Genomic DNA, 26,967 nt, shown 5'->3' with positions numbered 1-26,967 from the left:
CATTTCACAGATGGGTTAAATGCGGAGGTGAAATTTCCCTGTTGTGGGACTAATGCAATAATTTCTGCTAGTGCCCCTGTAAACATTTTTTGTAAGTGCCAAGCTTGGGGTGGTATATGTTCTTATTGGACATTAGAAACTTGTAACAGATGTTTTATTAACATATTTTGCATTGTATGTTGCAGTTAAAGAAGCTTCATTAGTAAAAATGTGGATGTAAAATCTGGTCGAACGAGGCAGTATAGTTACCCTCTGCCCGTGCTTAAAGAATTCCTGTGAATGTTTTTCATAAACATTTTCTCATGGAAATCGGCCTCCCTCCCATTGGCTTCTGTTTTAAGTGTTTTATGAAACAGGTTTTCTAGAAAAATGCAACAAAATGATTATTTGTGGTAATCAACTATACAAAAGGGCAGATAGAGCTTAGTCTGAAAACGTTTAAATATTCCTTTAAAGTAAAAAATCTAGTTCTTACAAATATCCCGACGTGCCAGAAGTAATCATATTGGCCAGCCGTGTTTCATGTTTAAAGTTTTCATTTTGCACTGACGCTATGAGGCTAATATAGCTAATAATTAATGGAAGCCTATAGCCACAAGTACAGCATCATCCAAATCGCATCATCACAAACTTGCCTGTGCACCTTAAGTTCTTAAATAATGTTAAATAAATAAATAAAAAATAATAATTTAAGACACCAAACATGCATCGGATAACCAGCTATTTGGGGTAAGCGGAAATTGTGTACCTTTTGATTTTTCACAAAGCCGTTCCTTTAAGCAGGTGAGCCCAAATAAGACGGAACAATGAACTGGCTTAACATTTGATATAATTGAGCTCGGCTAGTCTAGCAGTAGTTCTGCTTTGTCACTTCCGTATGTAGAGATTCATTTTCCACTGTTAGCTCCTTGGGAATGTGTCAGAGGGACAAAATGTAGTCAAGCCTATAATGTGGCTTTTGCACAGATAAAAATATGTCTTGATTTGTAGATTGTGGATTCAGATTTGTAGAGGTTTTTTTAACCCCATCAATAGTTTGGCCTCCACTACATTTACAATGCAGCACTGTGTAAAATGTTTGAATATTGTTTAAAGGTTTTTCATCCACTGATCTGGCCTCTGGAAATTCCACGCTCATGCTCATGTTTATTTATTTATTTTATAAAGGCCATTCTGGAGTTTAATATGTCTGTCGTGTTATGGCGTATTCGGCAGCATGGATTTTATATCAGTTTCTTGTTCTCGTTCATCAGTGTTCTCTCTCTACAATATCCAGAATACATTACACAGATATGTCCTACTGCTATTGGGAACCCCTGTGGTGTCAACCAATCCTGACTGCTATCCTTGACTCTGATATACCGGCTAATTAATATAACCAAGATAGCATTAGTGTCTGTTGCCTCAGTCATCGGACAAAATTGCAAAAACACAATTCTATCTTTATTTAGCAAATATGGGTGAGAGAGGCAAGGTTTTACATCTTCAGCCAGGGAAAAAAGGGCCAAAGTGATGTATGGTATTTAGTTAGCCAAATAAGCTGCCTTACATGAACAGCTAGCTGGTAACTTGTCGTCCTCTCCATCTGACAAATCATCTGAGCAGTCTACTGGAGCAGTCCAGTAATGCTAGCCATCAGCTTTCTTCTGCATTCACCAGCTCATGAAAGAAACAACAACAAAACAAGATGTTCGCAGCTCACCCCAAAACAACACCCACCGAAGCAGCTGTAGTCTTCAAATGTTCCTCCCACCTGCAAGAAAGATCGCGAGAAGGCAGTTTTCTAGTCTTCAAACCAAAAAATCTCAGACTCCTGTGGCAGCACTATGAGACAAGTAGGCATGTGTACCTCAGATGTAGTCTTCTTCTTCTTTCGGCTGCTCCCTTTAGGGGTCGCCACAACGGATCATCTGCCTCCATCTTGCCCTATCCACTGCCTCCTCTACTTTCACACCAACCATCTCCATGTCCACCTTCACTACATCCATAAACCTTCTCTGAGGTCTACCTCTTCTCCTTCTACCCGGCAGCTCCATCTCCAACATTCTTTGCCCAATATATCCACTATTCCTCCTCAACACATGTCCAAACCATCTCAACCTGGCCTCTCTGGCTTTATCTCCAATACCTCAGATGTAGTGATGGTGTTAAAATGTTCATTTTGGCCCAGAATATCCCGAGCAGTCAGGCCTCAGCTGGGAGGCATTTTTGCATGTGAGCTAACTTGGCAAACTACGTTGTTTGTCTTGATTTTTAAAAGGGTTAAAGTAGGTGAATCTGCCAAGCGTTTCAACTGTTGATCACAAACATGAGCCTAACACATCCAAGTCCAGGGTCTTTCCAGCTGCTTTCCTGTTTAAAGCTTAGACTGTAAAAATGGAGCTGTTATGAGTGGCTGATGCTTGTAGAGTGTTGAGAGTTAAATCTCAGACTCTTTGAACGTTCTGTTCCCTGTGACCCACTGGGCCAGTCAGTGAGAGGCCATGACTTATGGTCGCAGATGGCATGCAGTGGCATGCAGAGCAATCCCTGTTTGCCCAGTAATAACAGCAAATCTGCTACTGTAGATCGTATTTACAATTGTAATGCATTTAATGTCTTTTCATCTTAGATTTATTGGTGCGATGACCCAGTAAAACATATGTGGAATAATGTGGCAACATGTTGTGCCTGGAATGTGTTGCATATGTTCCACGTGTACTCTGGTTCCCTGTAGTTCCCGAAAGAGTTTCTTTTTTCAGTGGAAGAATTTTCAAAGCATCCTTTTGACTGGAATGAATATCAAGATCTTGAGAGATCGCAACATTTCATATTTGTTATTAAAATACCTTTTGCCTTTAATGAGTTACAGCTTGTATGGGTTTGCAGCAAGGTCACTGGTAACAGAAAGATGTGATGTCTTGCTTTCAGATGAGAGGCAGGGCACCCTCAGGTTGAGCAACCTGACCAAAAACATGTCTGGCAAGTACGTCTGCAGGGCCAGCAACACGGCTGGGAGTGATAGCTGCCACATCAACTTGGAGGTTTCCACCCGTAAGTACTGCTTGTAGGCGTGACGCAGCGTCTCCCGTGTGCTAATGTGCTGGCTGACACATCTCTGCTGTAGCTGAAGTGAGTTTCGTTTGAACTTTGCTGCAGCCAACAACGCCTGGCTGATAGCAGGAGCCACAGTGGGCTCTGTGGTGGGACTGCTGGCTCTTGTGCTGTTCCTGATTTTCGTCCTGAGGAGGAGCCGTGACACAGAAGAGGAAATGGCCAATGATATCAAGTGAGCCAGAAGCTTCTCCTCATACTTCATGTATCTGTATAAGTGACATGTAGGGTTCAAAGGATGGAAATTATGAGATTGACTATATTTAAGTGTAAATTTGCTAAAAGCATCAGAAATCCAGAAGAGGTTAGTCATTCAAGACATGTAAGAAATTTCTTGGCACTGAAGATAGAATGCGAATATGGCTAATAGGTGATGGTAGCTTTTAGTCAATAAGCATCATGCCAAGTGCAGGCCTAAATCATCACACACTAACCTCAAACTCGTTTCTCCAAGAGACTTGTGGATTCGGACATTATATGACTTAGTGTTATCATTAAAATGGACAAAAGTGTATCACTTAGCTAAAAACAGCCTTAAAACATGAATTTTGTCTGTACTTCTATAGATTTTGATAAACTATTCCTTTGAAAAGAATTCTTTTGCATTGGTGTTACTGCGTATGTGTAACGTGTGAACAGAATCGCAGACGCTCGCAGGTAAAAGGGGAAGAGATTTAATACCTGAGGTAATCAGGAGAATCCCCAGAGGGAGAAAACATATATCCAAGTCCAAGTTAAATCCAAGCTCATGACACAAATCAGTCCAGGCAGGCAGAGGTACACAAAACAATACACAAAACCGGGTCAGGAATAGCGAGTCGATACACAGGAAATACACTATAGATAAACCGCTCAGTAATTGCATGGGAACAATACCTCGCAAAGAGTCCAAGTAAAGTCCCAGCTTATAAAGAAAGAAACAGGAGTCCATCAGGTGCAAGACATTAGAATTCTGGCGACTGTGATCGCTGACAGGTGTGGGGGAAGATCACATGATCCTCCCGAGCATTCTGGGAAGTGGAGTCCGACTTCCCCGTTGACTGCGTGACAGTATGTGATATCATTTATTTCTTTGCAGAGAAAAATAAGGAGACTTGTTGTCTGGTGTTGCAGTGTTTCCTCTTAATTTATTCAGCAACTACATCATTGTCCACTACATACCCCAGTTTACGTGTTTGGATATTAGCAGATGTTAAAGAGCAATAGCCACAGCTTTTTCACACACTGCCTTTCTCAACTTTCCTTCAAGGTTCTAGGTCAATGGCTGCTGGTAACTACAACAAAACTGATACCTGTCCAGTATTACCAAGGTAGCAGAAAATGCAACCCAGTTTTTTAGTTTCTTTGGAGGTGTGGAGGAAAAAACATGCAAGTCTCCTTAAAAGAACAGAAGCTGTCATAAAGGCAAAGAATGGGCACGCTAAATACTGAACAGTTTCGTATAATGTTTAGCTGTTAAACTAAGTAAATTTATGTTAAATATTTGTTTTCTGCTTTTTTCCCGATACTGAAACATGAATAACTTGGTAGTTAGTGGCCATTTAGATGGGAAATTAAATAAATCAAGAATGGTCTCTGACTTGTGCACAATACTGTACCTTAAATGTAACCTTATCTCCAAACTTTGTTCATAAATGATCTGAGAAACACAATATATCGTTTTCTTTGGCTGGCTCTTTAATGCTTGCTGTGAGGTCAGCAGTGTGCGGCCTCACTATATCAGTATTTGGCTTGTATTTGCTTTCTTCTAACCGATGGCCTCATTGCAGGGAGGACGCTCAGGCTCCTAAGAGGGTCTCCTGGGCTAAGAGCACTACTGGATCTGACATCATCTCCAAGAATGGCACTCTGTCTTCTATAGCAACCAGCCCTCCCCCACGTGACCCTCACCACACGCCTAACAACCACTACTCATACCCGCCTGGAGCCTGCAACACCGCATCTGTCCTCACAGCGTCCGGCAGCACGACCGCCTACCGTCTGCGTCCGGGGGATCCCAACCCCCTCCAAGGGCTGCCAGGATACACCGGCAACAGAACACCTACCCACACCCTGCATTACCACCATCAACACCACCACCAAGCTCATCCGCACACACGGCCCCCCAGCTCTGACAGCAGCTCCACACACAGGACTGAAGGAGCTCAGCCACAGGTCCCCCGTCCTGCTCCCACACCCATCAACTCTGCCACACTGTCTCGCATGGGTGCTGTACCTGTACTTGTGCCCAGCCAGAACCAAGCCGGCTCACTCGTGTAGCTCAGGCAACTCTGACAGCAGTGTGACACAGCAGATACGCTCATTGATGCTCATTGACTCTGTAAGTGACGTCTGAGATTAACTGCAGGAAGCAGAGTTGGGCCTCTTCTCACATCAAACAGATGGCTGCAACTTACTTGCAGGTGGTGCATAGATCAAGAGGTACTTTTTTATATTAAAGATAAAGAAAAAAGTTATGTAGCGGTTTGTTTTATAAAGTACATTGTATGAGTGTTTTTTTATTTATAATTTGTGTAATCAGCAGGCCAAGATGCCTAAAACACATGTTGAATTAGATCTTTACAATTTGAAACTCTGACGTTCAACAAAGCAGTGTGTTTTTTTTTTTTTCATTTAGTTGGAGAATTTGACACAAGTAATCATGCATTTGATTCCATGGATTCCATTTTTCTGTTTAAGCATTTCTGAAGAAATTGAACAAAGTCTAGTACTGATATTTGAAAAGATACTGAAGCTGATGGTTTACTGGACCCAGTTGCAGGTCTGTTTGAGTGATTTGATTGAACAATGCTGTATTAAGTGTGTTCTGTAACTTCAAATGTTACATCGTGCCTCCTTTTTTCTCAGGAGTTTCTACCTTTGGCAACTATTCTCTTGGACAGATTGTTTCAGTCTGAACAGTAGTGTTCCTCTGAAAAGTGGTAGTTTGGTAGACATTAATTTTTACAGTTATGGGAAATAGAGACATATGATGCAATGTTTTATCCACCTTTAGAATGTAAAAGAATACCCTCCCAAGATTGTGGTCATTTCAGTTCAATGAACCAAAAAATATTTAAAATTTCATCATGTTGTGTGGAAAGAGACCGTCAGTCAGTGGTGGCTATGTTCATGTTTACCTAGGCTGTAAGAAGATCTAGCCTTGTAGCGGCCAGTGCTTTAATTCTGTTCACTTTTGTGCAGGTAGGTTGGATTTGAGGTTTGCTCTTACCGTAAAGAATGTTGTTGTGAATTGAGTGACACAATAAGTAAACAAGTAACACAATCTCTTCTCCTAGACTTTTTCTCCAGGAGACACATTTGTGCGTTTCTGATTTGCAACTGAATCCTCTAGCCTTTTCTCCCTATTTATCCATGCGGTGGGGGCAAAGAGACAAGAGAAATGTCTGACTGCTTCTATGAAAGGGAAAAACAACGCCTGAATCTGTGATGTTCATTTTAATTACAGGACATTATTCTGCTTGTTCAATAAATGCAACAGTCAAGCTTGTTGGTTTTTGTCGATTTTGAATATGCAGCTCAGCTCTATTGATGTATACCGCTGTATAGATCTGCACTTGGTCTTCTGTATTAGTTTTATGCTACCACACATAGAAGATATTCCCTGAAAGTGGTCCGAACAGCTACACAGTTCACCACTGCTCTTATTTGTGTTCACATGTGGCCACACCTACCTGTCCAGCCACCAAGCACCACCTGGAGAGTGCTGCGTCCACTGTTAATCAGCGCCTCGCAGTCAGCAAGCAGGCGCTATCTCTGTAAACGGAAAGGAAACGAAAGCTCCATGTAAGACACATAAAGCAACATGGTTCACAGTCACGCTGTGCTCGTTTCTTGGATTTTTATCCTGTGTTTTGGTAAGTAAGAATACTTTTCTTATCTACTCAATGCCTGAAAACATAACGAGAGAAGCTGAACCTAACCTGTTTGGTAAACTGTAAATTCTATAAAACTGTGTTTTTGAAAGTATTGAAAAAGTTAGACGGTAGCTATGTGTCCTTTTCACAAACATCACAGCGTAACAATGACTCATTGTACAGTTTCTCCTTTAAGCTCCCTCAGTGGAATAATAACGCTAAAAAAGGTTCCTGACACATGCAGGATGGCCGCAGTTAATGTCATTAAGAGCCCTGACTGACCTGAACATTTTGTCACCGTGATGTTAAGTTACAGATTCTGACAATATTTGTCTAATTCTGATCATTGTGTGGTCAATCAAAGTGCAATAGATTTAGTTCAGCAGTTCTTTAATGTTAAATTAAATGACAGAAGCTCCCGAAGTCTTAAACCCTTTATATACTGTAGCACAGGTGGTGAAGATTTGCATCGTTTTTTAATTAGTTCTTATGTTTCTTCATTTTTTGTTGTTTTTCACTTAAGCTTTGTGTTGTGTTATTCTCGTGCTAAAGGTTTGCAGTTTACATGCTTTTGTTCTATTAACCATTTTCTGCTTAGTGTAAATCTTCTTTTTAATATAAAGTAAAATAAATGAAACTAAATCAGTGCTTTTATCAAACATTATATTTATTTTCCTCTTATATTAATATACTTCTAACCTTTATATCCACTGTTCATTATCTACCATCCAGTCTGTCTGGGAGTGGTGAATCTCATCTGTGTTTAAACAAAACCTCGGCAGGTGCCGCACCAAGTCTGAGAGCAGATGACTGTGAATATGTGAAAGTCAAGTGGAAACGTAGAGATGAGTGTGTATTAGGACTTATGATGCACAAATACAAGGGAAAACGCTTGTATTTTACATTAAAATACAAACTACTTCAATTTTAATGTAAGTCAATGGAACCAGACGTCTTTCCAAGTCATTTTGGGCTGTTTCTTTTCATCCATTCATCATGAAGTTTACACACAATGTAAAACACAGCAGGCATCTTCAAATTATGTCAAAAACGGAAAAACAATAAAAATGGAGATACAAGGTTTTCTTCCGACAGCAGCGATATGATTTATTTAAAAATGGAAGGGATAGAAAATCTGCGCCTTGTACCTTTTAAGCCCACTGAAATTCCTTTATGCCAGAAAATTTATTAATTTTAATAACTTTTGTAATTTTAAAAACAGAAACAGCCTTTTTGGATGATTAATAACAAATATTTAAACTAGGAGCCATCAGTAATAAAACAATTCTACTAATTATGACTCATGAACTTGACTAAGATTCTCAGGTCAATGCAGGTCGTGTAACGAGTCTTGTGGTGCATCAGTTGTGCTCTGGGAGCTGAAGACGCAAAGCAGATGTGAGTGTGAGAGTGTGTTACGACGCTAAACTGTAAAAAAAAAAAAAAAAGTACAGATTTCTGTTTCATGGATTTCAGATTTCACCCCAGCTTAAACTGTGTCCCCTGTGTTTCTTATAGAGTTCAGACTTCCATTCAGAATCTGTTAAATACCTCAGAAATGAATTAGTGGGCTTATTAGGGTCTGCAGTGTCAAATAAGAATTAAAGCAGTTTCAGTTTTTACACACAAAAATCAATACATTCAGAAGTGCCCACATTAAGAACAAAATAATACCGATTTCCCTGAATATGTTCAGTTCTCAACCTATCTGCATGTTTGAAGCGTGTTTAGCACAACAGTGAAGTCTTTTATCCCACCATATAAATAAGTATCCATATTAAATGTACAGAAAACTGTTCATTATAATTGATATATGGGTTCAATTTGGAGGTTAGAACTCTTTTTTAAAAAATGTTTTCTATTCCCAGACTATTATTATTATTATTATTATTATTATTATTATTATACTAATTTAGAAATTCATTCAGCGTAGAGTAAAAAAAATCTGTTTATGTATTTTGTTCAATACAGAAACACAAAATCAGTGTTAAAGAAATCTGGCTTTTTTCATTTTGTTGTCTGAGCAATAAACATTTTGTGCTATCGTTGAGGGCCGTTTTATTCGCAGACGATCAGTATTTTTATCATCTTCTCAATGTGTATTTACCTAATATAGATATTCAGAATCAGAATAGTTTATTGATCCCGGAGGGAAATTGCAGGTGTTACAGTTGCAACCGTTTATTTAAAAGAATAAACACTTTGCACCTGGATTATTGATCTGAAATATTGATTATTTACTGAAATATTGATCTGGTTTTGCTTTGTTCAGTGTCAGATGTCCTCTACATATATTCACGTAGTCGGTTGTACTCTTGGACGTGTTTGCGTCTCTCTGGATTCCTTTTTCAGTGACATTTTACATAAAGTGTACATTGTGTTTATGTAAAAAAATAATGAATCGACAAATTCATGCAATTCAATGTTGCTACCAAAACAAATATGTCAATAATAAACAGACAAACTCCAAGCTAATTTAGTGAAGTATCTCTAAATGTGTACAGAGCACGTAAAGCAGCAGTCAATGAAAAATACATGACTTTTTTCAAACATCAAATCTTATATTTGGCAAAAGTATTAAGGTGTTTGCTGGTGGTGTTTAAAAATGTTTGTCATTCTGACTTTGTAACACTTTCATTTTTAAAGTGTTGAATGTTCTACTTTACTCACCATGAGGTCGAGATAAAAAAGCAGGTTCCACATTCTGATTCAGTGCCGAGAGATTATTAGCGAGTGCTTTGATAGTGGAAGAGAACCGAGGACAGCACATGCAGTTGTTTGTTTGTTTGTTTGTTTGTTTACTTGTTTATTTTAGACATTGGAGCCACATATTTCCATTTGCTCATGTACAGAACTGAAATGGCACATTAGAGGAAAATACTGTGTTTAATTTTTAATTTTATGTTCGAGGAAAGCAATGCTCAATTCAGAATAGCGCATTTATTTGACATACTTTAGGCGTGCTGCTAAGTGATAAACGTGGAATTTAGATTAAAATCCTTTTGCTTTGAGTGACCCTACAGCTTCATTATGATAAATGAGTGGACATTCACTGTAAAAAAAAAAATCTAACACTAACACTACTACTAACTGTTTCAGCAGTCATTTGTCGTGGTCGTGACCATTTTAGGTCATTTTGAGCAGAACTGATAAACACTAGCCAGTACATGACCTGCAAGCACAGCTTTGAACAGTTATACACACATAAAATCATAATCATTTTCTTTAAAAAAACAAAATAATTGTTTAAGCGCAGAAAATGTGTTTCGGTAATGACAATTCTTAATGTCACACACCGAATTTCAGACTTTTGACACACATTTATTTAAAAACAATGAGGCCCAACTGCTCCCCATGTGGCCATGAGGGACAGTGATACAGTCTCACTCCCGGCTCCAAAATCCAGGCTAAAATGAGGCTCCGCCTACCGACTAAAACTGTATTTAGGTATAGTGACGTGAAAATGTAGTCCATTTTTTTTGTTTTTTTATTTTAGAAGTACACCTAGAAATCTAAATCATCAAATCTTAAAAAAATAGAACAATTGGACAAAAAATACAAAACGTATTTTTTTCCTGAGATTTACAACCCCAATTCCAATGAAGTTGGGACGTTGTGTAAAACATAAATAAAAACAGAAGACGATGATTTGCAAATCCTTTTCAACCTGTATTCAATTGAATACACTACAAAGACGAGATATTTAATGTTCAAACGGATAAACTTTATTGTTTTTTGCAAATATTCACTCATTTTGAATTTGATGCCTGCAACACGTTCCAAAGAAGTTGGGACAGGGGCAACAAAAGACTGGGAAAGTTGAGGAATGTTGAGGAAGTTTTTCACTCACCTGTACTCCTGTACTCTTGTGATTGACAATAAATCTGATTTGATTTGATTTGATTTGATTTGAATGTTCAAAAAACACCTGTTTGGAACATTCCACAGGTGAACAGGTTCATTGGAAACAGGTGGTCGTGACCATTTTAGCTCATTTTGAGCAGAACTGATAAACACTAGCCAGTACATGGCCTGCAAGCACACGTGTCCTGATTGGGTATAAAGGGAGCATCCCTGAAAGTCTCAGTCATTCACAAGCAAGGACGGGGCGAGGTTCACCACTTAGTGAACAACTGCGTGAGAAAATAGTCCAACAGTTTAAGAACGTTTCTCAACATGCAACTGCAAGGAATTTAGGGATTTCATCATCTACAGTCCATAAGATCATCAAAAGATTCAGAGAATCTGGAGAAATCTCTGCAAGTAAGCGGCGAGGCAGAAAACCAACACTGAACGCCCGTGACCTTCGATCCCTCAGGCGGTACTGCATTAAAAACCCACATCATTCTGTAACGGATATTCCCACATGGGCTCAGGAACACTTCGGAAAACCACTGTCAGTGAACTCAGTTCGTCGCTCCATCTACAAGTGCAGGTTAAAACTCTGCCATGCAAAGCGAAGCCACATATCAACACCACCCAGAAACGCCGCCGGCTTCTCTGGGCCGAGCTCATCTGAGTTGGACTGACGCAGTGTGGAAAAGTGTCCTGTGGTCTGACGCGTCCACATTTCACACTGTTTTTGGAAATCTTGGACGTCGTGTCCTCCGGGACAAAGAGGAAAAGGACTGTCCGGATTGTTTTCAGCGCACAGTTCAAAAGCCAGCATCTCTGATGGTGTGGGGGGCTGTTAGTGCCCATGGCAGGGGTAACCTGCACATCTGTGAAGGCCCCATTAATGCTGAAAGGTCCATCCAGGTTTTGGAGCAACATCTGCTGCCATCCAAGCAGCGTCTTTTTCAGGGACGTCCTGCTTATTTCAGCAAGACGATGCCAAGCCACATTCTGCACGTGTTACAACAGCGTGGCTTCGTAGTAAAAGAGTGTGGGTACTAGACTGGCCTGCCTGCAGTCCAGACCGTCTCCCCGGACTGCTGAGCAGCTGAAGCTGTACATCAAGCAAGAATGGGAAAGAATTCCACCTACAAAGCTTCAACAATCAGTGTCCTCAGTTCCCAAACGCTTATTGAGTGTTAAAGGAAAGGTGATGTAACACAGTGGGAAACACGCCCCTGTCCCAACTTCTCTGGAACGTGTTGCAGACATCAAATTCAAAATGAGTGAATATTTGCAAAAAACAATAAATTTTATCCGTTTGAACATTAAATATCTCGTCTTTGTAGTGTATTCAATTGAATACAGGTTGAAAAGGATTTGCAAATCAACGTATTCTGTTTTTATTTGTTTTACACAACGTCACAACTTCATTGGAATTGGGGTTGTATTAAACAGCCACGTCCCAGAGAAAGTACCTCATAAATGCTGATTTTATATCGATTTCACTTATTACCATCTCAATTAATGCTTGAGGCTTAAATAGATCGCTCTTGTAAATATCTAAGGTCTGAATGTTCTGTTTTTCTTTTAGATCGGTTTTGCTGTGGGACTGCAGTTTGAACTCATCCGTTTAGTGTTTTTAAACATTTGTTTATTAGAGAGAGAGTATTTAACGTAGAGCTGGATTATTGCACGACATCCGACTTCAGCCGCTAGTTCAGGGATGCCATAGGAAAATCAGCTCTGACGAAATCTTGTTGACGTTGTCGTTGTGATTAGATAAACGAGATATTCACACCAGACTTACAGAAAACAAGAGTCCTGCAGTTCCTCATGAAGTCCTTTAGCCTGGTCACAGATACGTGTGTTTAATGTGCAGCAAATTCATGCTGCCTCTCACTGTAATGGCCTGTCATTATTAGACTAGGTAAGTTGACCATCTTTACTGGTTAATATTTAGGTCAGCCAGGTTGGACGTCATCACATTTTGAGGCGGGTCCACTGTATTCCTGCACAGCTGATGCCTGAGCTGACTGTACTTTTATCTGGGAAGTCATTTTTGCAAGACAGTGGGGGTCTTTGACCTGAGAATTGCAGTAAGTGGTGTTTCGACCTGACATGCACCAGACTGTAAAGGTTGTCCTGCGCTTGCTTGGAGGAATGTTTGTTTTTCAGGATCTCACTTTAACTGTTTTGTTTTACTTTACACCCCCAACAAAAGTCAGTTTGTTATAGTTTCTATGGCCCAAGCACCAAAAAAAACTATTGCTTATACAGTTTTTCCCTAAGTGTCTTGAGCAGTTCACTCGGGGTCATTAGAGCGCCACACCATCGGTGCCATTTCGGTTTAACGACAGAGCTCGGTGTGACTCAGCGCTGGTTCCTGATTTCCACTGACCTTGTTTTGCTGTCTCAACTTCAGGAAGTTTTGAGTGAGCAAGAATGTAAGGCTCACCATCCTGCCAACAAAAGAAGAAACGTTGGTACAGCTTTGCTCCAGAAGGGTTGTGCTCTCTAGAACTGAGTATTTATTTTAGCGCTGACAGAATGTCAGTCATTACAACTCATTGTTTACAGAAACTGAGTAAACAAGAAAGCGCCAGTGGAGACTGGTGCCGGTAGAAGTTCTGCACTTGTTAATTATTTCCAAATGAAGTGAAAGAGGTCTTGGGTGATACATGGGCTTACTAGGGACTTTTTCCCTTAACTGCTTGGTCACGTGCCTGAATTGTCCCCCTGGTCAGGTGAAGCGTGGTCATGGGAGGCAGTGGTGGTGAAGAGCTCCGTGTTCGCCCGCTCTGGATCCTCTGCTGAGCTCTCCTGCAGCTACAGCACACATGCGTCCCAGGGATTTACTCTGGAGTGGCGCTACGCTGCCCCCGGAACTTCTGCCATCCAGGCAGAGAGGGTGAGTGCTGGGGGTCTGTGCTTGGTTGCATGAAAAACATCCTTAAGAGATACTTGGCTTGGTTCTTGGTCAAGCCTAGATCTGGGCTACAATCTCCGTTCAATGGAGAATCTCTGGCCAGAATTCTGGGTAATCTGAGATTAGGCTTAATCCCTGTCTAAGACACTAACCCATAAAGTTATGTGTTCTCTTTATGCCTGCTTGTGCTTTATAAAAAATCTAAAAGCAATTAGGATTTTTGTCCCGATGATGATGATGATGATGATGATGATGATGATGATGAGGAACACACCGTCTACCCTGAGGAAATAAAGGTTTCAAATGAGAATATTACTGGTGTTTGTTAGTTTTGTTTAATGCATCTTAACTGCAAACCAGCTGTCTCCATAGTAACAATCCAGCATTGTATCAAATAGAAACCACTTTCATGCTGTATATATTCATATATTTTAGGTAAATATTTGACGTTATGGAAATTCAGCTCTTAAACATGGGTTCTTTTATGCAACCTGCACTGGTCTCTACTGCTCACAAACAGCTGTGTGTAGGAGTGTGTCTGGAGTTTCTAGGCTAATGGTAAAACAATAACACCTTGTTATGGCTAATACTGAAACAGATAATAACTGATTTACCTTTGTGCACTTCAAACCAAGTTCACACTATAATAAACGTATATAGAAAACTTTCTGCAACTTGAGATAAAAGGAGCCGAGAAGTAAGTCACAGTTTTGTCTTAATATCTTAACGTCTCATAACAAGGCGGATGTTTATGAGAAGTAGTTAACTCAGTTGTGCAATTGTGAAATGGGATATTGAGAAAGTTTATTATAAGGTATTAAGCCAATTATGAGATAGTAACTAATTATTGAGATACCAAGATATAGAGTTAGTAAGTCAATGAGACAGTAAGCCTGTTATGTCAGTTGTGTTATTTATAACACTAGTTTTATACTTTTCCATTCCTTAAATTAATCAAATTATTGTCAATCAGCACTGACTGAAAATTCTGTACTTTGGCCAGGAGTACCCAAACTTTTGCATTTAACTGTATATATATATATATATATATATATATATATATATATATATATATATATATATATATATATATATATATAAAGAGAGTAGACTAGCTTCCCAGACATGGACTGAGTGTAATCTTGGACTAAACTGTAGTGCCTGTGGTGAATTACTAGGATTAGTCCACATCTAAGAGACTTGCTCAAAATAATGACTCATTATGAGAAACGTTCTCATCATTACGACATACCTCCTCATTATTATGACTCACTAAGTGTAAGTTGTATTCCACCCTCCCTTAGTGGCTGAGACATTTGAGGAATTTGGTGCCTCCTGCTGATACTAGCTGCCTCATGTTCTTTTGATCACTAGAATGATTAGTTTTTAAATGACCAACTAGATTAATATTACTGAAACTCTTGTAGCTTGCCGTACTTTGGCTGAACGTTTGCTGCAAACTTGTCATCTGGACACTGAAATTCCCACCAAACATCTGACATTTTCACGTCAGAGCATAACTATACACATACATTGTTATACCTTCAAATTATTAATGATAATTTCCTATTTACAGTGAATAATATATTGGCACCCAGTATGTCGTGCACCCTTTTTTGCATTGAATTAAAAGGCTTTTTTGTGTAGGTGATGTACTACAATGGGCATCTGTACTGGGTGAACTCTTGGGAGGGCAGAGTGGCTTTAGTGCAGAACCCACCGGTGTCAGGTGTTGCCTCTGTGAAGATCCTCAGTGTCCAGCCCTCCGACGCTGGCCTTTACATCTGTGATGTCACCAATCCAAACGACTGGTCTGGCAGTGGACAGGGTCTGATTAACCTGACTGTGCTAGGTATTGGAAAATCAATGAGAAGCTCCACTAACACGTTATAATACTGGAAACTGATGTTGTGGCCCAGCAATAGGGAACATTATTTTCAGTCAATTGTACCATTCAATGTTTCTAATGCAGTCAATGGGTATTTGTGCTGAAGCCCAGCATATAGATCAATTAAGTGGTAATCAATAGAGTACTGATTAAAAGCCCCTCTTTACACAGTTGAATGATGTAGACTTAATATAACATCATGGTGTTTGCACCAGTGTTAGGCATGCTGGTAGGATTACTGATGCTGCTATTGATATTAGAGCATCTATAATATCAAGCATATACTCACAGCTCTATTTATATGCATTTACTCCTTCAGTGCCTCCATCTGTGCCTGTGTGTCAGCTGAGCGGCAGCACCTATGTGGGGAATGATGTTACTCTTACGTGTGTGAGCTCACAGGGCGTTCCTACACCCATCTACTCCTGGAGCCGAGAGAAGGACGCAGCCCCTCTGCCCCCCCACAGCATGGTGGAAGGTATATAATGAGTGCTGCTTCCTTTAAGACTAGCTTTTCTCGGAGGCCTTCTCGGAGGTGATTAATACTGTATCACAAACACTATGCAGCTGAGCCCAACCCTCAAGCTTATCTAAAGCACCTGAAACCAGTGCATGTTTGCTGAACAAACATGAAACGGCTCTATTTCCAAGACCTGATATTCCTAAATCCTCAAGGTTTGTCTGAGACCTACAGGCTTCTTTTTGAATCTCTCATTAAACTGAAATTCAGTAGACAGTTTGGTAATCAAGAAAAGTACTAGAATAAAAATGGACAAAGTATGAACATAATTCAGGCTTCAAAGTGGCTACTGTTTTTAGTTATGCAGGGTACTTTCATATATTTTTATAGATAACAGCATGTCAAACAGTGCAAGAAACCACATCTGTTAGTTTATTTGAGATTACTGAAGAATTTGATGTGGTCTGCAATGAGTGTGTCGTGTTTTTATCATGCAGCTTACACAGTACTAACTGGTGTCTTATTTTTAGCTTTCATTACTTGTTCGATACATTAGCCTCGTAACTCCACTACAAAATGAAAGTGAACCCCGACAAACCCAAGCCGAATGCATACATTTAGGCAAACTGGAAAACTGTGAAAGTTTGTTACTTTAACTGACTTGCTGACTTGTTAGAACATCTGCTGAAGGAATACATACATACTGTCTTCCAGATCAGCGTACAGGTTCTCTTATGCTGACTAACCTGTCTGCCGCCTTTGCTGGAACATACACTTGCAGAGCTTCAAATGATTTGGGCGAGGCAGCGTGCAGCATATCTGTGAAAGTAGCACGTAAGTTTCACATTACATCCTAAATTAAGTAAAGCATTATTCTATCTGGATTTGTTTTACCAGAGGTTGTGTAATGTAATTACATGTAGTGGAACGTTTGCCTCATTTGTTGAAGATAAATTATCTGGGTAATTTCCCCAAATTACCACAGATAGCCGAGATTGAAACATTACAGCCTTGATGCAGTAACGCTCACTAACAATAACAACACGGTGCATAGACATGTCTAGACATGTCTATAAGTAGTTCTTATTACTGTGTGGCTAATCTGGAGAGGACTGAATGAGCTTTAGAGTTGCTCCAGAATTATTACTCATCACACAAAAATGACAGAACTGCAAAGTTAATAAATATTTAATTTCCCCAGCTGAAACTAATCGCGCTCAAATACAGCTTAGAGGTGTATTTGAAGTGTTGCTGTGTATGTGTAATAGTTTTTTTTTTACAGATGGTGGCACTGCAGCAGTGGTTGGTGGGGTGCTGATGGGCACTTTCCTCTTTGCCCTGCTGATCGCAGCAGTGGTAGCCTATCTCTTTTGCTATAGGAAGAGAGCTCGCCAACGCACTGACAAGAATGAGATGAGGTAGATATAGACGTTCACGTGCTAATGAACAGAACTGGTCTCTTCAGTATCTCATTTCGATTTTCTTTCCTCAGACGGATGAACGTAGATCCAGCAGAGTGGCGGAAGTCGTCAAAGGGTCCACTGCTTTCTGGTGATTCTAATGAACACCCTTCACTCAGAGTCTCTCACTTCAGCCCATTGGTGTAAGACCACCCCTTCCCTTCATGACTAAATGATTTATGCATCAGTAAACTGTTTACTTTAGCTAACAGGGTATTGGATACAAGTTTTTTTGTCATGCTATTTTTGTAAATTTTGTTGTAACTGTACATTTTCCAAAAATATAACCAACCATAAGCCATTTTTTGTGTGATGTGTTAAACTACTAAATAATAAACGTCCAGTGCCTTTAGCAATGGCCAACTCTATTTAATAGTACAGGAGTAATGTTTCTACTCCTGAATTAGTTTAATTCAGTGTACCAAATCACAAATGACTTTCTGATCTACATGAAATCACGTTTTGCCTGCAAAGACACAACTGTAAATATTCATAAAGGCTTTTTCAGCAGTATTCCTTTTTCTAGTATGTTGCTCCACCTTTTCTATCAAAAATCCTGAATAATAAACGAAAATGTGCTTTTGTGTTTTATTTTCAAACTTGTGTTTAATTGTGAAATGCATGACTGGAGAATTTAATTACTTTTTTACATTCTCCCATGTACACAATTGTCCTTTTACTTTTTCAGAAATAAGCATGTAACCTTCCCAAAACCCACATACTCCAAAAAATATTTAATTAATGGAAATTTGGTGGTGGTTCTTGGAAATCAAAGCTGAGTAACACTGAAGAAACAGAGTTGGTGAAAAATCCAACTTTAATTTGTTAAAACTAAATAGGCCCAAAGCTGAGTTTTAGATTACTAGCCAGAAGGGACATAAAACAAAGAGGTTGGAATTGAACTATAAATCAAACCTTTTCCTTTCTATGCGGTACAAACACTCAGTTACAGTATCACTACACATTATTATGCTGGATCCTCAGTCAGCAAATAGCGAGTGCTTCCACAGAAGTATTTCACTACTGTATTGCAGTGCTTGGACCCCTTAATTGCACTCACCACATGTACTGCAAATCTTAAAGCTAGCACATTCTGAAGTCTATATACTTTCACTTGTGCATCAAAAGGCAGTATCTGTCCTGACCTTTCACAAAGTACAACAGGAGGGTTTTTATTAACAGGCACAATATACTATAAGCAGAGGAAAATGTAGCTTATTTGTATTGCTGCCTTGAAAACACACAAATGTAGTCTGTTCATGTTTCTCATATCCTTACAGGCCAATACTATACATACCTATATGCCCAATATTCTTTTCTCCTCTGTTCCCATACATATTTACAGAAGGACAAACAAGGCATCCAAGGTCAATGGGTTCCACAAAGTACTCCAACAATGAGACATTATGAAAGAAAAAGAAAGATACCAGATTGAAATCAAATATATAATCTCTATGCCAAATTGTATTCATCAGGAATTTCTTATCAGTTCATGGAATATACAATAAAAGCACGATTTAGAGACCTAACTATAACTACAGACTGAGAAACCATCAGACTGAATACTGATGAAGATGTGGTTAGTGTTGTACACAAGAGCCCAGCACCAGTGTGAGAGAGTCCGTTCTGTGCTTGGAGTCCTAAGATAATCAAGACTCTGTCAATAAATCCCTGGCAATGATCATCCTCATCACTTCATTGGTACCTAAAAGAGAGTCACAGGGTCAGATTTGCATACACCATCATCACTGCAGTGTACTACTAGTTAACTGGCAAAGTATTTTCAATGAAGAATCATAAGAAAATACCAGCAGACTTTGGAACCACGACCCTTTGGTCTCCATAAATAAGATATTTTCTTAGTACCAGTAAAATATTTCAGGATGGATGTTTTCAACAGCAATAAAGTGCCCATAACTTATATTTTCTTGTAACTTTTAGATGGTTGCATGTATCAAAAATAATTCATTTTACATGAACCATTATTAACCTTACTTTAACCCTGCTACGTGTAAATGATCTCTGTTGTAATTGGCTACCCTGCATTGTGCCTTATTCAAAAAGCAGTCCTGTCTGAAACAGTCCTTAGAATTTGAGCATAGATGGGTAAATGCATTGGTTTTTGTGACGTGTCAATGGTGATTTCAGAAAAGGCAGTTTTTGCAGCTTTGTTTCAGTGTGGAGTTGATGGAGTCAACAGTATGTTTGAAACTTTTAACAATGTTTATATACTACATGAAACTTATTTCAGTTTCCCATAATAAGGGCCCTTTAAAAATGCAAAGCCACCCTCTATTACGGGCTTACCTTCCAATATCTGATGTACTCTTATATCTCTAACAAACTGCTGCACTGCATAGTCCTTAAGGTAGCCATAGCCCCCGTGCATCTGTAGAGCCTGGTTACATATCTGCATGAACAGGAGAAAAGAACACATTCACTGTTAGCTAGAATAGCACTACTGCAATTTCAACTGTTCCCTGGCCCAGCACACCTGATACTCATAATGGGCTCAAAAATCAGTAAAAAAGTTGGATTATGTGTGTTAAATCATGGAATACTTGAAACCACACAGTACTGTGGGCTGCAAGGAGGAACTGCAGTACAACAGCAACAAACCAGCCTAATCACGTTCAAGATACAAGATTGCTTGAATGCAAATGAATATTAACATATGTTGATAAACTTGTATTCATTACAGTGGAATTCAATTGATTTTTCAAAATATTGGGATAATTGTTGAGTCATTCAAGGCGGTAACACACACATACATGCACGCTAGTGAACACACACACTAGGGGGCAGTGAGCACACTTGCCCGGAGCAGTGGGCAGCCCTATCCACAGCGCCCAGGGAGCAATTGGGGGTTAGGTGCCTTGCTCAAGGGCACTTCAGTCATGGACTGTCAGCCAAGGGGATCAAACCGGCAACCTTCCGGTCACAGGGCTGGTTCCCTCACCTCCAGCCCACGACTTCTTTACAGCTGTGGTGATAGGAACCAGAATTTGCGATGTCTACAGGTAGTATATGCATATCCATTTCCTGTAATAACTTTCTGTGCAGGAGCTTGTAGAGGCAGTAAACTCTTCAAATCACCTCCACTGTGAACAACTCTGACTACAGTTCTCTAGAACGGAGCGTTTCATACCAAACAACAATAAATGACTGTCAATAAATTACTACATCTCAACAATTCAATTATGCAGAAATTAAGTGGATATCATACACATTTAAGTATTGTTCATATGCTTTTAAAACACTGAATGCATGTTACAACACTAGAGGTGTGTTCAGAATTGCTCCTATATAGTGAATTAACTCTTCTGCAATACGGTTCAAGTTCTCAGTGGTACATTTTTCAGTCCGTCTATGGTCACACCCCACATGGTGAACAGTGAACATGTTAATGAGTGAACAATTCCAAACACGGCAACAGTTTAACTGCAGATGAACTGCAAACCTCAATGACATCTAATCTACAAAGCACCAGCACTCACTGAAAAGCACTCATCAGTGGCAAAGAGCTTGGCCATAGAGCAGAGCGAGACGGCGTCCGGCCTGTCCTCCTGCAGAGCCAAAGCTGCCTGCCGGACCAGCAATCGCGATGCTACCAGCCTGGTGGCCATCTCGGCCAACTTAAACTGCAGGAACTGAAGACATTAACCACATATAATAACATTATTAGCAATTAAAATAAAACAACAATTCTTGTTTATTATTAAGTTAAAATCATGCCAGATGTAGTAATAAGTAATAAAATATCATTAACAAAAAACTCCTCACCTGGCTATTTGAAAGAGTTTCTCCAAACTGTTTGCGTACACTTATATGATCTCGAGCCAGAAGAACAGATGCATGAGCTGCTCCAAGAGAGCAGGACGCTGTGGATTCAACAGAAGACCTCAATTACAACTAGATATCAGTTTAATTACATGTAGAACGTTTTGTCATTTTTAAGAACTTAAAATCAAAGCAATATCTCAGAACTTGCTAGTATTAGTGGAATAAAAAGTAAGATATTGTGAAGTGGAGCGAAACTTATAATATGGAAATACTTTATAAAAGTGCAGATGTTTGAAAAAAGCACAGTGAGAAGTACATGCCCACCAATGGTCCAATAGAATGCACTAATATATGGTATGCAATAAAACCTGTAACATAATTAAGTACATTGCTATTTAAAGTCCACATCTACAGGCATAAAACTACAACTGTCTTTCAAAACATTTCTAGATGAATATGACCTGGCATAAATGGCATGTAAGCACACGTGAATGTGTGGGAACGAATAGAGTGGTAACATACATTTACAACATCTCATCAACTCCCACAGTTCAGTGCAAAATGATGGTGAGATCTTAATCATACAGTGCTTCTGGGAAACGCCAGGTCACATGGCACTCTTTTTCCTCTGATAACTCACCAATGTTAATTCTGCCCCCATTAAGGCCTTTCATGGCAATATTAAAGCCCTGCCCTTCTGATCCCAGTCGGTTGGTCACTGGGACTGCGCAGTCCTCAAATATAACGGCTCTCGTCGGCTGGGAGTTCCAACCCACCTGTAAGTGAAGCAGCAGTCATATAGATGGTGGTTATTTGACTGGACAGAACAGTTGTCATTACTGCCCCCTAGTGTCCAAGCCACAGAACATTTGGAGCATCTTCAGTGTGTTTTAGGGGTGTATCAATGCATACATGCTATTGCTGAACACTATGGCATATTTTAGTGTTATTTAGACAATATTCAGGCATAGAGGAGCAAACAAGACTCATCCTTTTTTGCCTTAACCACAGAATAATTTACTGGTCTTTTCACTTAATCTATAATAAGTATATTATGTCACTGTTGTATTAAAACATGTAAATGTGTCTTTTTTTGTTGTTTTAATTTTTTGATCATCTGAACTGCAGATTTCATTAAAAACAGATAAATACATAATCCAAAAATATGCATAATTCATTTGTTATTTTGTTCAATTCAGCAAATATACAGTAATTTAGCATGTGCTAAGACGTGTTAACTTATTTGCCCAAACTTTTGCATACAACTGTATGACCTATTATCTCAGTGATGCAAGGTTTTGCTATGTCATCAATGATATGTACATCTAATATTATTATCATCAAATACAAGAAATGTGGCTTGACTGATGAGCAAAGCAAACGTTTTAGAATTCCAGTGAAAGTCCAAAAGGTTCAAGTTCTGTGAAGCAATGAAATAATTTCTTGGGTCTCATCCCATGCAAGCTCACCTTCTTCTCCTTTTTACCAAAACTGAGTCCTGGAGTTCCCTTCTCCACCACCACACAGGAGATCCCTTTAGGACCCTTCCCACCAGTACGACACATCACTACATACACGTCTGTGTCTCCTCCTCCGCTGATGAAAGCCTAAAGAAGATACACATACAACAGTAAGAGCCTGGCCTTTAAGATTCACTTCATTAAAGTCTATTAGATGAAGAACTCAGTACCTTAGAGCCGTTTAGGACATAATGGTCTCCCTGTAGCTTTGCGCTGGTTAAAAGTGATGCTGCATCACTGCCACTACCTTGAAGAAGAAGGAAAATTTTAGTGTGTTTTATGCAGATATCTGCATAAAAACCATCTATTGTTCTAAAAATGGAGAGAAATGGAGCTCTATCATTGTTTATGTTGGGTGGCTCAGTGGTAACACTGTGGTAAAGCTAACCCTGCTATGCCGAGGCCTGTATAATTCTCACAGAGAAGTGTTAATATGCTAACAAGAGAATAATTAAAATAATGAAGGTATTTTACACACTTTTACATAAAGAACTCAGTAATGAGAAACAAAGACAGTCAATGTGACTACTGGGAAATACATTTGTCTGATTGCTGTGAAAATGTACAGAAAACAACGCCAGTGAAATCCATGAGCATGACAAAAGCATGTTCTGCTTTAACTACATACAAAAGTCCATGTTACACTTTACACTGCATCAGGATGAGCCTCACTCTCCTCTACTTCAAACAGTCAGTCAGGTCAACGAGGTCTGGGCAATCATGACAATTTATACAGCAGTTCTGGCCACGCGAGCTGATTGGTTGAGAAGCGTTCTATTGCTTAGAACATCACAGGTTTTTCCACAAACACTGTACCACCACTAGGCTAAAACGCTGTTGCTAAGCAACGAGTTTGACAGCTGTAGGAGACACTCAAACCATTTGAACGTTTTTACTTCTTATTTGCTACAAACAGAAAATGGAAATTAAAATCACATTTGACCGCCAGCTGATTTGGTCGGACTCTGAACTCTGAAGATGAGACGACACTAAATTCCCGAACTGTCGTCACCACTGAGCAGCTTTTCAGTCGGCAGCTGTGACAGAAGAACAGCTGAACAACCTGGAATCAGCCAGAAATGAACCCAACACCATTCGCCAAACGTGTCGTCTGAGAGTCTGATCAAGTCGGACTGAGCCACAAAACTGACCCAACAAAGAACGAAAAAAGCTGTGGTGACGACCGTTTGGGAGTTTAGTGTGAGGAGCTGGAGAACGAACTGCTGGCTGAGCAGCGAGTGGGCGGAGCTCGTTACTCTGACGAGCTGCTCGTTAAGGAGCTCTAATTAGGAGGAAGGAACTGAACATTAAAACACATTAAACGCAGCATTCACAGCCCAGTTCATTGTTTCATACTTTATTTATTTAACTGTTGTATAAAAGCAACAGAACACTTGAGGTTGTGTGTTACTGCCATAACATCACAGCTGTGATGATCTACTGCGACCAAATCACAGCCGTGATGTCATTTCGCGATAACACAGTTCTAATGCATAAATATATACTTACCATGATAAATGATGTCACAGTGCGCTTTTCTAAACATCGTGTATATCGCCAGTACTTGTAGAACGCTGACCAACTGCATGTTTCATTATAAACACAGCAAAATTAGCCCCATTCAACTGGACTTGGCAAATATTGAATAGAAGTCACTGTGTTAATCGTTTTTGATGTATTTTTTAATGTAGCACTACTGGTTCTTGCTTCTCAGTTCTAACTGATCCGATATCTAAAAAAATAAACACTGTGGCATAGTGTATAATAAAATGATAATTATTATTATTGAAGTATTCAATATCATATAAAAGCAACAGAACACTTGAGGTTGTGTGTTATCGCTATAACATCATGGCTGTGATGATCTACTGCGACCAAATCACACGTGTATGATAAAATATCTCGAAGTATTCAATATCATATTGCTGGCATATCGCCCACCTCCACAGCCAAGACTGGTTTTGGGTCTCAAAGTTTGCATCTTCATTCTGGCACTGGATCTACAAGGCTGCTACTAAAGTAGTGGAATTTGACATATTTGAGTGTGATGCATAAATCAACAGCATCTCTTTTACTCACCAGGTTCTGTCAGACAGTAGGAGGCGAACTTCTCCATGGAGCAGAGATCAGGACAGAACTTCTCTCTCAGCTCGTTACTACCGAATGTGTCAATCATCCAGGCACACATGCTGTAACGTTAGCAGCAAAGATCCACTCAGGTGAAGCAGGTGTCAGAAAGAAAGAACATCTGCCGTTTTGAGCAGCCACACAAAAACACAGTGTAATGTGAATTAAAGCATTCTGTTAGGCAGAGACTGACTTGTGAATGCTGATGTAGGCGGTGGTACTGGTGCAACCTGTAGACAAGGCTTCAAAGATGATCGAGGTGTCAAGCCGAGACAGCCCGGAGCCCCCCACCTCTGGACGCACGTAAATCCCTCCAAATCCCAGCTGTGCAGCTTTTCGCATGGTTTCCACTGGGAAGATTTCCTTCAGGAACACAATACTGTTAAAGTTTGGAATCAGGCATGGTCACTGCAAACTGATAGGATCACCAACAGCTCAGTGTTAGATCCTTTTCTCATATAGCTCCTAACATCTGGAACAGCATTACAGAGTACATATTACAAGTCAGATCCAGAAAGTCCTCCCCAGGTTTTTCTTCCAACTGCCTGGACACTTCGGCTGCTGGTGTAAGCCAACTACAGAAACCAGGGGGGTTGGGACAAAATACTGGAGAGGATTTTTCCATTCTGGACCTGAACTGCCCACCTTTGCCAATGTTCTACTAACATTCCTGTGTAAAGCACTTTTGTAAAATGAAAAGTGGTAAATAAATGAAGACGTGTGACTAATACAGATGGAAAAATGAATCAGAAAAGCATCTCCTTACATTTTGGTCCCACTCTGCCATATGTGGTGCCATTTCATTGGCAGCAAAATCGAACGCCACCTTCTGAAATTCTTTCTGCTCATCCGTCAGACCTGTAGAAGCTGTAACAAGACAAAGAAGAGCATGTAAATAACTTCACATTGCAATATGACTTCATAGATGCTACAAAGAAATGATGCTGACAAGGAAAAATGTACATGGAACGATAAGTTAAGTGATACTTTTTTAATCCCACAACCGGGGAAATTCCACCTCCGCGTTTAACCCATCCGTGAAGTGTAACACCACATACACACTAGTGAGCACACACACTAGGGGGCAGTGAGCACACTTGCCCAGAGCAGTGGGCAGCCCTATCCACGTGCCCGGGGAGCAACTGGGGTTAGGTGTCTTGCTCAAGGACACCTCAGTCATGGACTGTCAGCTCTGGGGATCAAACCGGCAACGTTCCGGTCACAGGGCCGGTTCCCTAACCTCCAGCCCACTGCCCAATGATGATGAATGATAAATGATGGATCTAATTTCTATAAATCACACATCACTATGAGCGATTGATGCCCATGGTTTGTTGCACAACCTCGTAATTCTACAGGTTTCTGAACTAGACTTAAGCTGCCCTGCAGTGCCTCTTGAAGGCAGCACGGTCAGGTTACACACCCCCCAACCGGAGTGGTGGAGCTCATCAAACAAGCGCTGACCAATAGAAAAGCTCTGACCCTTGAGGAGCATTCACTTTCCGCTCCATTAGGAGATGCAGGCGCTTTGTACGGCGTCATTGCGCCCTCTCCGTACTGTATTTACTGACCACTGCTTTTCTTTCTCACCTGTTTGCTGTCAAAGTCAAAAGGCTTTGCTGCATGTAAGAGGTAGCAGTGCCCTCCCTGCACACAGCCAGCCAGGTTCTCCTCACCTCGATTTAAGAGCACTCTCTAAACAGGTTATATTTGCCCAGTGAACTCCCACCCGATCACTTTAATGATTAAAAAAATCAAAAGGTGGAAGAAAACAACAGCAGCAGCGGTCACTGACACTGCGCATGCTCCGTTCGGCCTTTATCGCTGCCACATTCCCCCAGAATATCTCTAGACGCTGCTTTAAACTTACGGTCAACGCAGGCCGCGATTCCCCTCCTCTGTATCCTGTTAAACATTAAACCTCTGCCTCTCCTGATGCCGTACGAGCCCAGCCGGGCCAGCCGAGATAGAGCTGCAGCCGCTGCCATACCGATTCACACTCACTGTCGTGTGGCG

General features: G+C 40.1%; 3 protein-coding genes across 6 annotated transcripts in view; 2 read left to right on the top strand and 1 right to left on the bottom strand.

The window, feature by feature from the left end:
• The window catches only part of esamb (endothelial cell adhesion molecule b), a 53,423-nt gene extending 46,857 nt beyond the window's left edge, over window positions 1-6,566 (top strand). For all 3 annotated transcript variants that reach the window (XM_017711017.2, XM_017711015.2, XM_017711018.2), the window contains 3 exons: window positions 2,911-3,033; window positions 3,139-3,268; window positions 4,863-6,566. In XM_017711017.2, coding sequence (XP_017566506.1) covers window positions 2,911-3,033; window positions 3,139-3,268; window positions 4,863-5,352 — 743 coding nt within the window. In that variant the 3' untranslated portion in view covers window positions 5,353-6,566. The remainder of the gene's footprint in view (window positions 1-2,910; window positions 3,034-3,138; window positions 3,269-4,862) is intronic.
• A 176-nt stretch (window positions 6,567-6,742) lies between these two features.
• On the top strand, window positions 6,743-18,094 carry LOC108435274 (V-set and immunoglobulin domain-containing protein 2-like). Its single transcript, XM_017711005.2, has 7 exons — window positions 6,743-6,950; window positions 13,532-13,695; window positions 15,361-15,565; window positions 15,921-16,079; window positions 16,776-16,895; window positions 17,344-17,479; window positions 17,554-18,094. Exons 1-7 carry the CDS (start codon window positions 6,899-6,901, stop codon window positions 17,666-17,668), a joined length of 951 nt encoding a protein of 316 aa, XP_017566494.2. The 5' UTR covers window positions 6,743-6,898; the 3' UTR covers window positions 17,669-18,094.
• Window positions 18,095-18,100: 6 nt separating this feature from the next.
• acad8 (acyl-CoA dehydrogenase family, member 8) lies at window positions 18,101-26,963 on the bottom strand. Of its 2 annotated transcripts, none has more exons than XM_037546845.1 (11): window positions 26,542-26,688; window positions 25,718-25,818; window positions 25,145-25,314; window positions 24,904-25,013; window positions 22,995-23,071; window positions 22,774-22,911; window positions 21,945-22,080; window positions 21,305-21,402; window positions 21,019-21,171; window positions 19,829-19,931; window positions 18,101-19,226 (listed from the first exon to the last, which is right to left on the bottom strand). In XM_037546845.1, exons 2-11 carry the CDS (start codon window positions 25,748-25,750, stop codon window positions 19,171-19,173), a joined length of 1,074 nt encoding a protein of 357 aa, XP_037402742.1. In that variant the 5' UTR covers window positions 25,751-25,818; window positions 26,542-26,688; the 3' UTR covers window positions 18,101-19,170. The 2 variants fall into 2 exon arrangements, with proteins under 2 accessions (XP_037402742.1, XP_017566551.1); XM_017711062.2 differs by lacking the exon at window positions 26,542-26,688 and adding an exon at window positions 26,822-26,963 and having other exon boundaries at window positions 18,321-19,226.
• Between the last annotated feature and the right edge of the window lie 4 nt (window positions 26,964-26,967).

This window comes from Pygocentrus nattereri, chromosome 17 (assembly GCF_015220715.1).
Source record: "Pygocentrus nattereri isolate fPygNat1 chromosome 17, fPygNat1.pri, whole genome shotgun sequence".
Classification (NCBI taxonomy): domain Eukaryota; kingdom Metazoa; phylum Chordata; class Actinopteri; order Characiformes; family Serrasalmidae; genus Pygocentrus; species Pygocentrus nattereri.
Note: the sequence above shows the minus strand (reverse complement) of the source record. Positions and strands in the feature narration are given on the sequence as shown.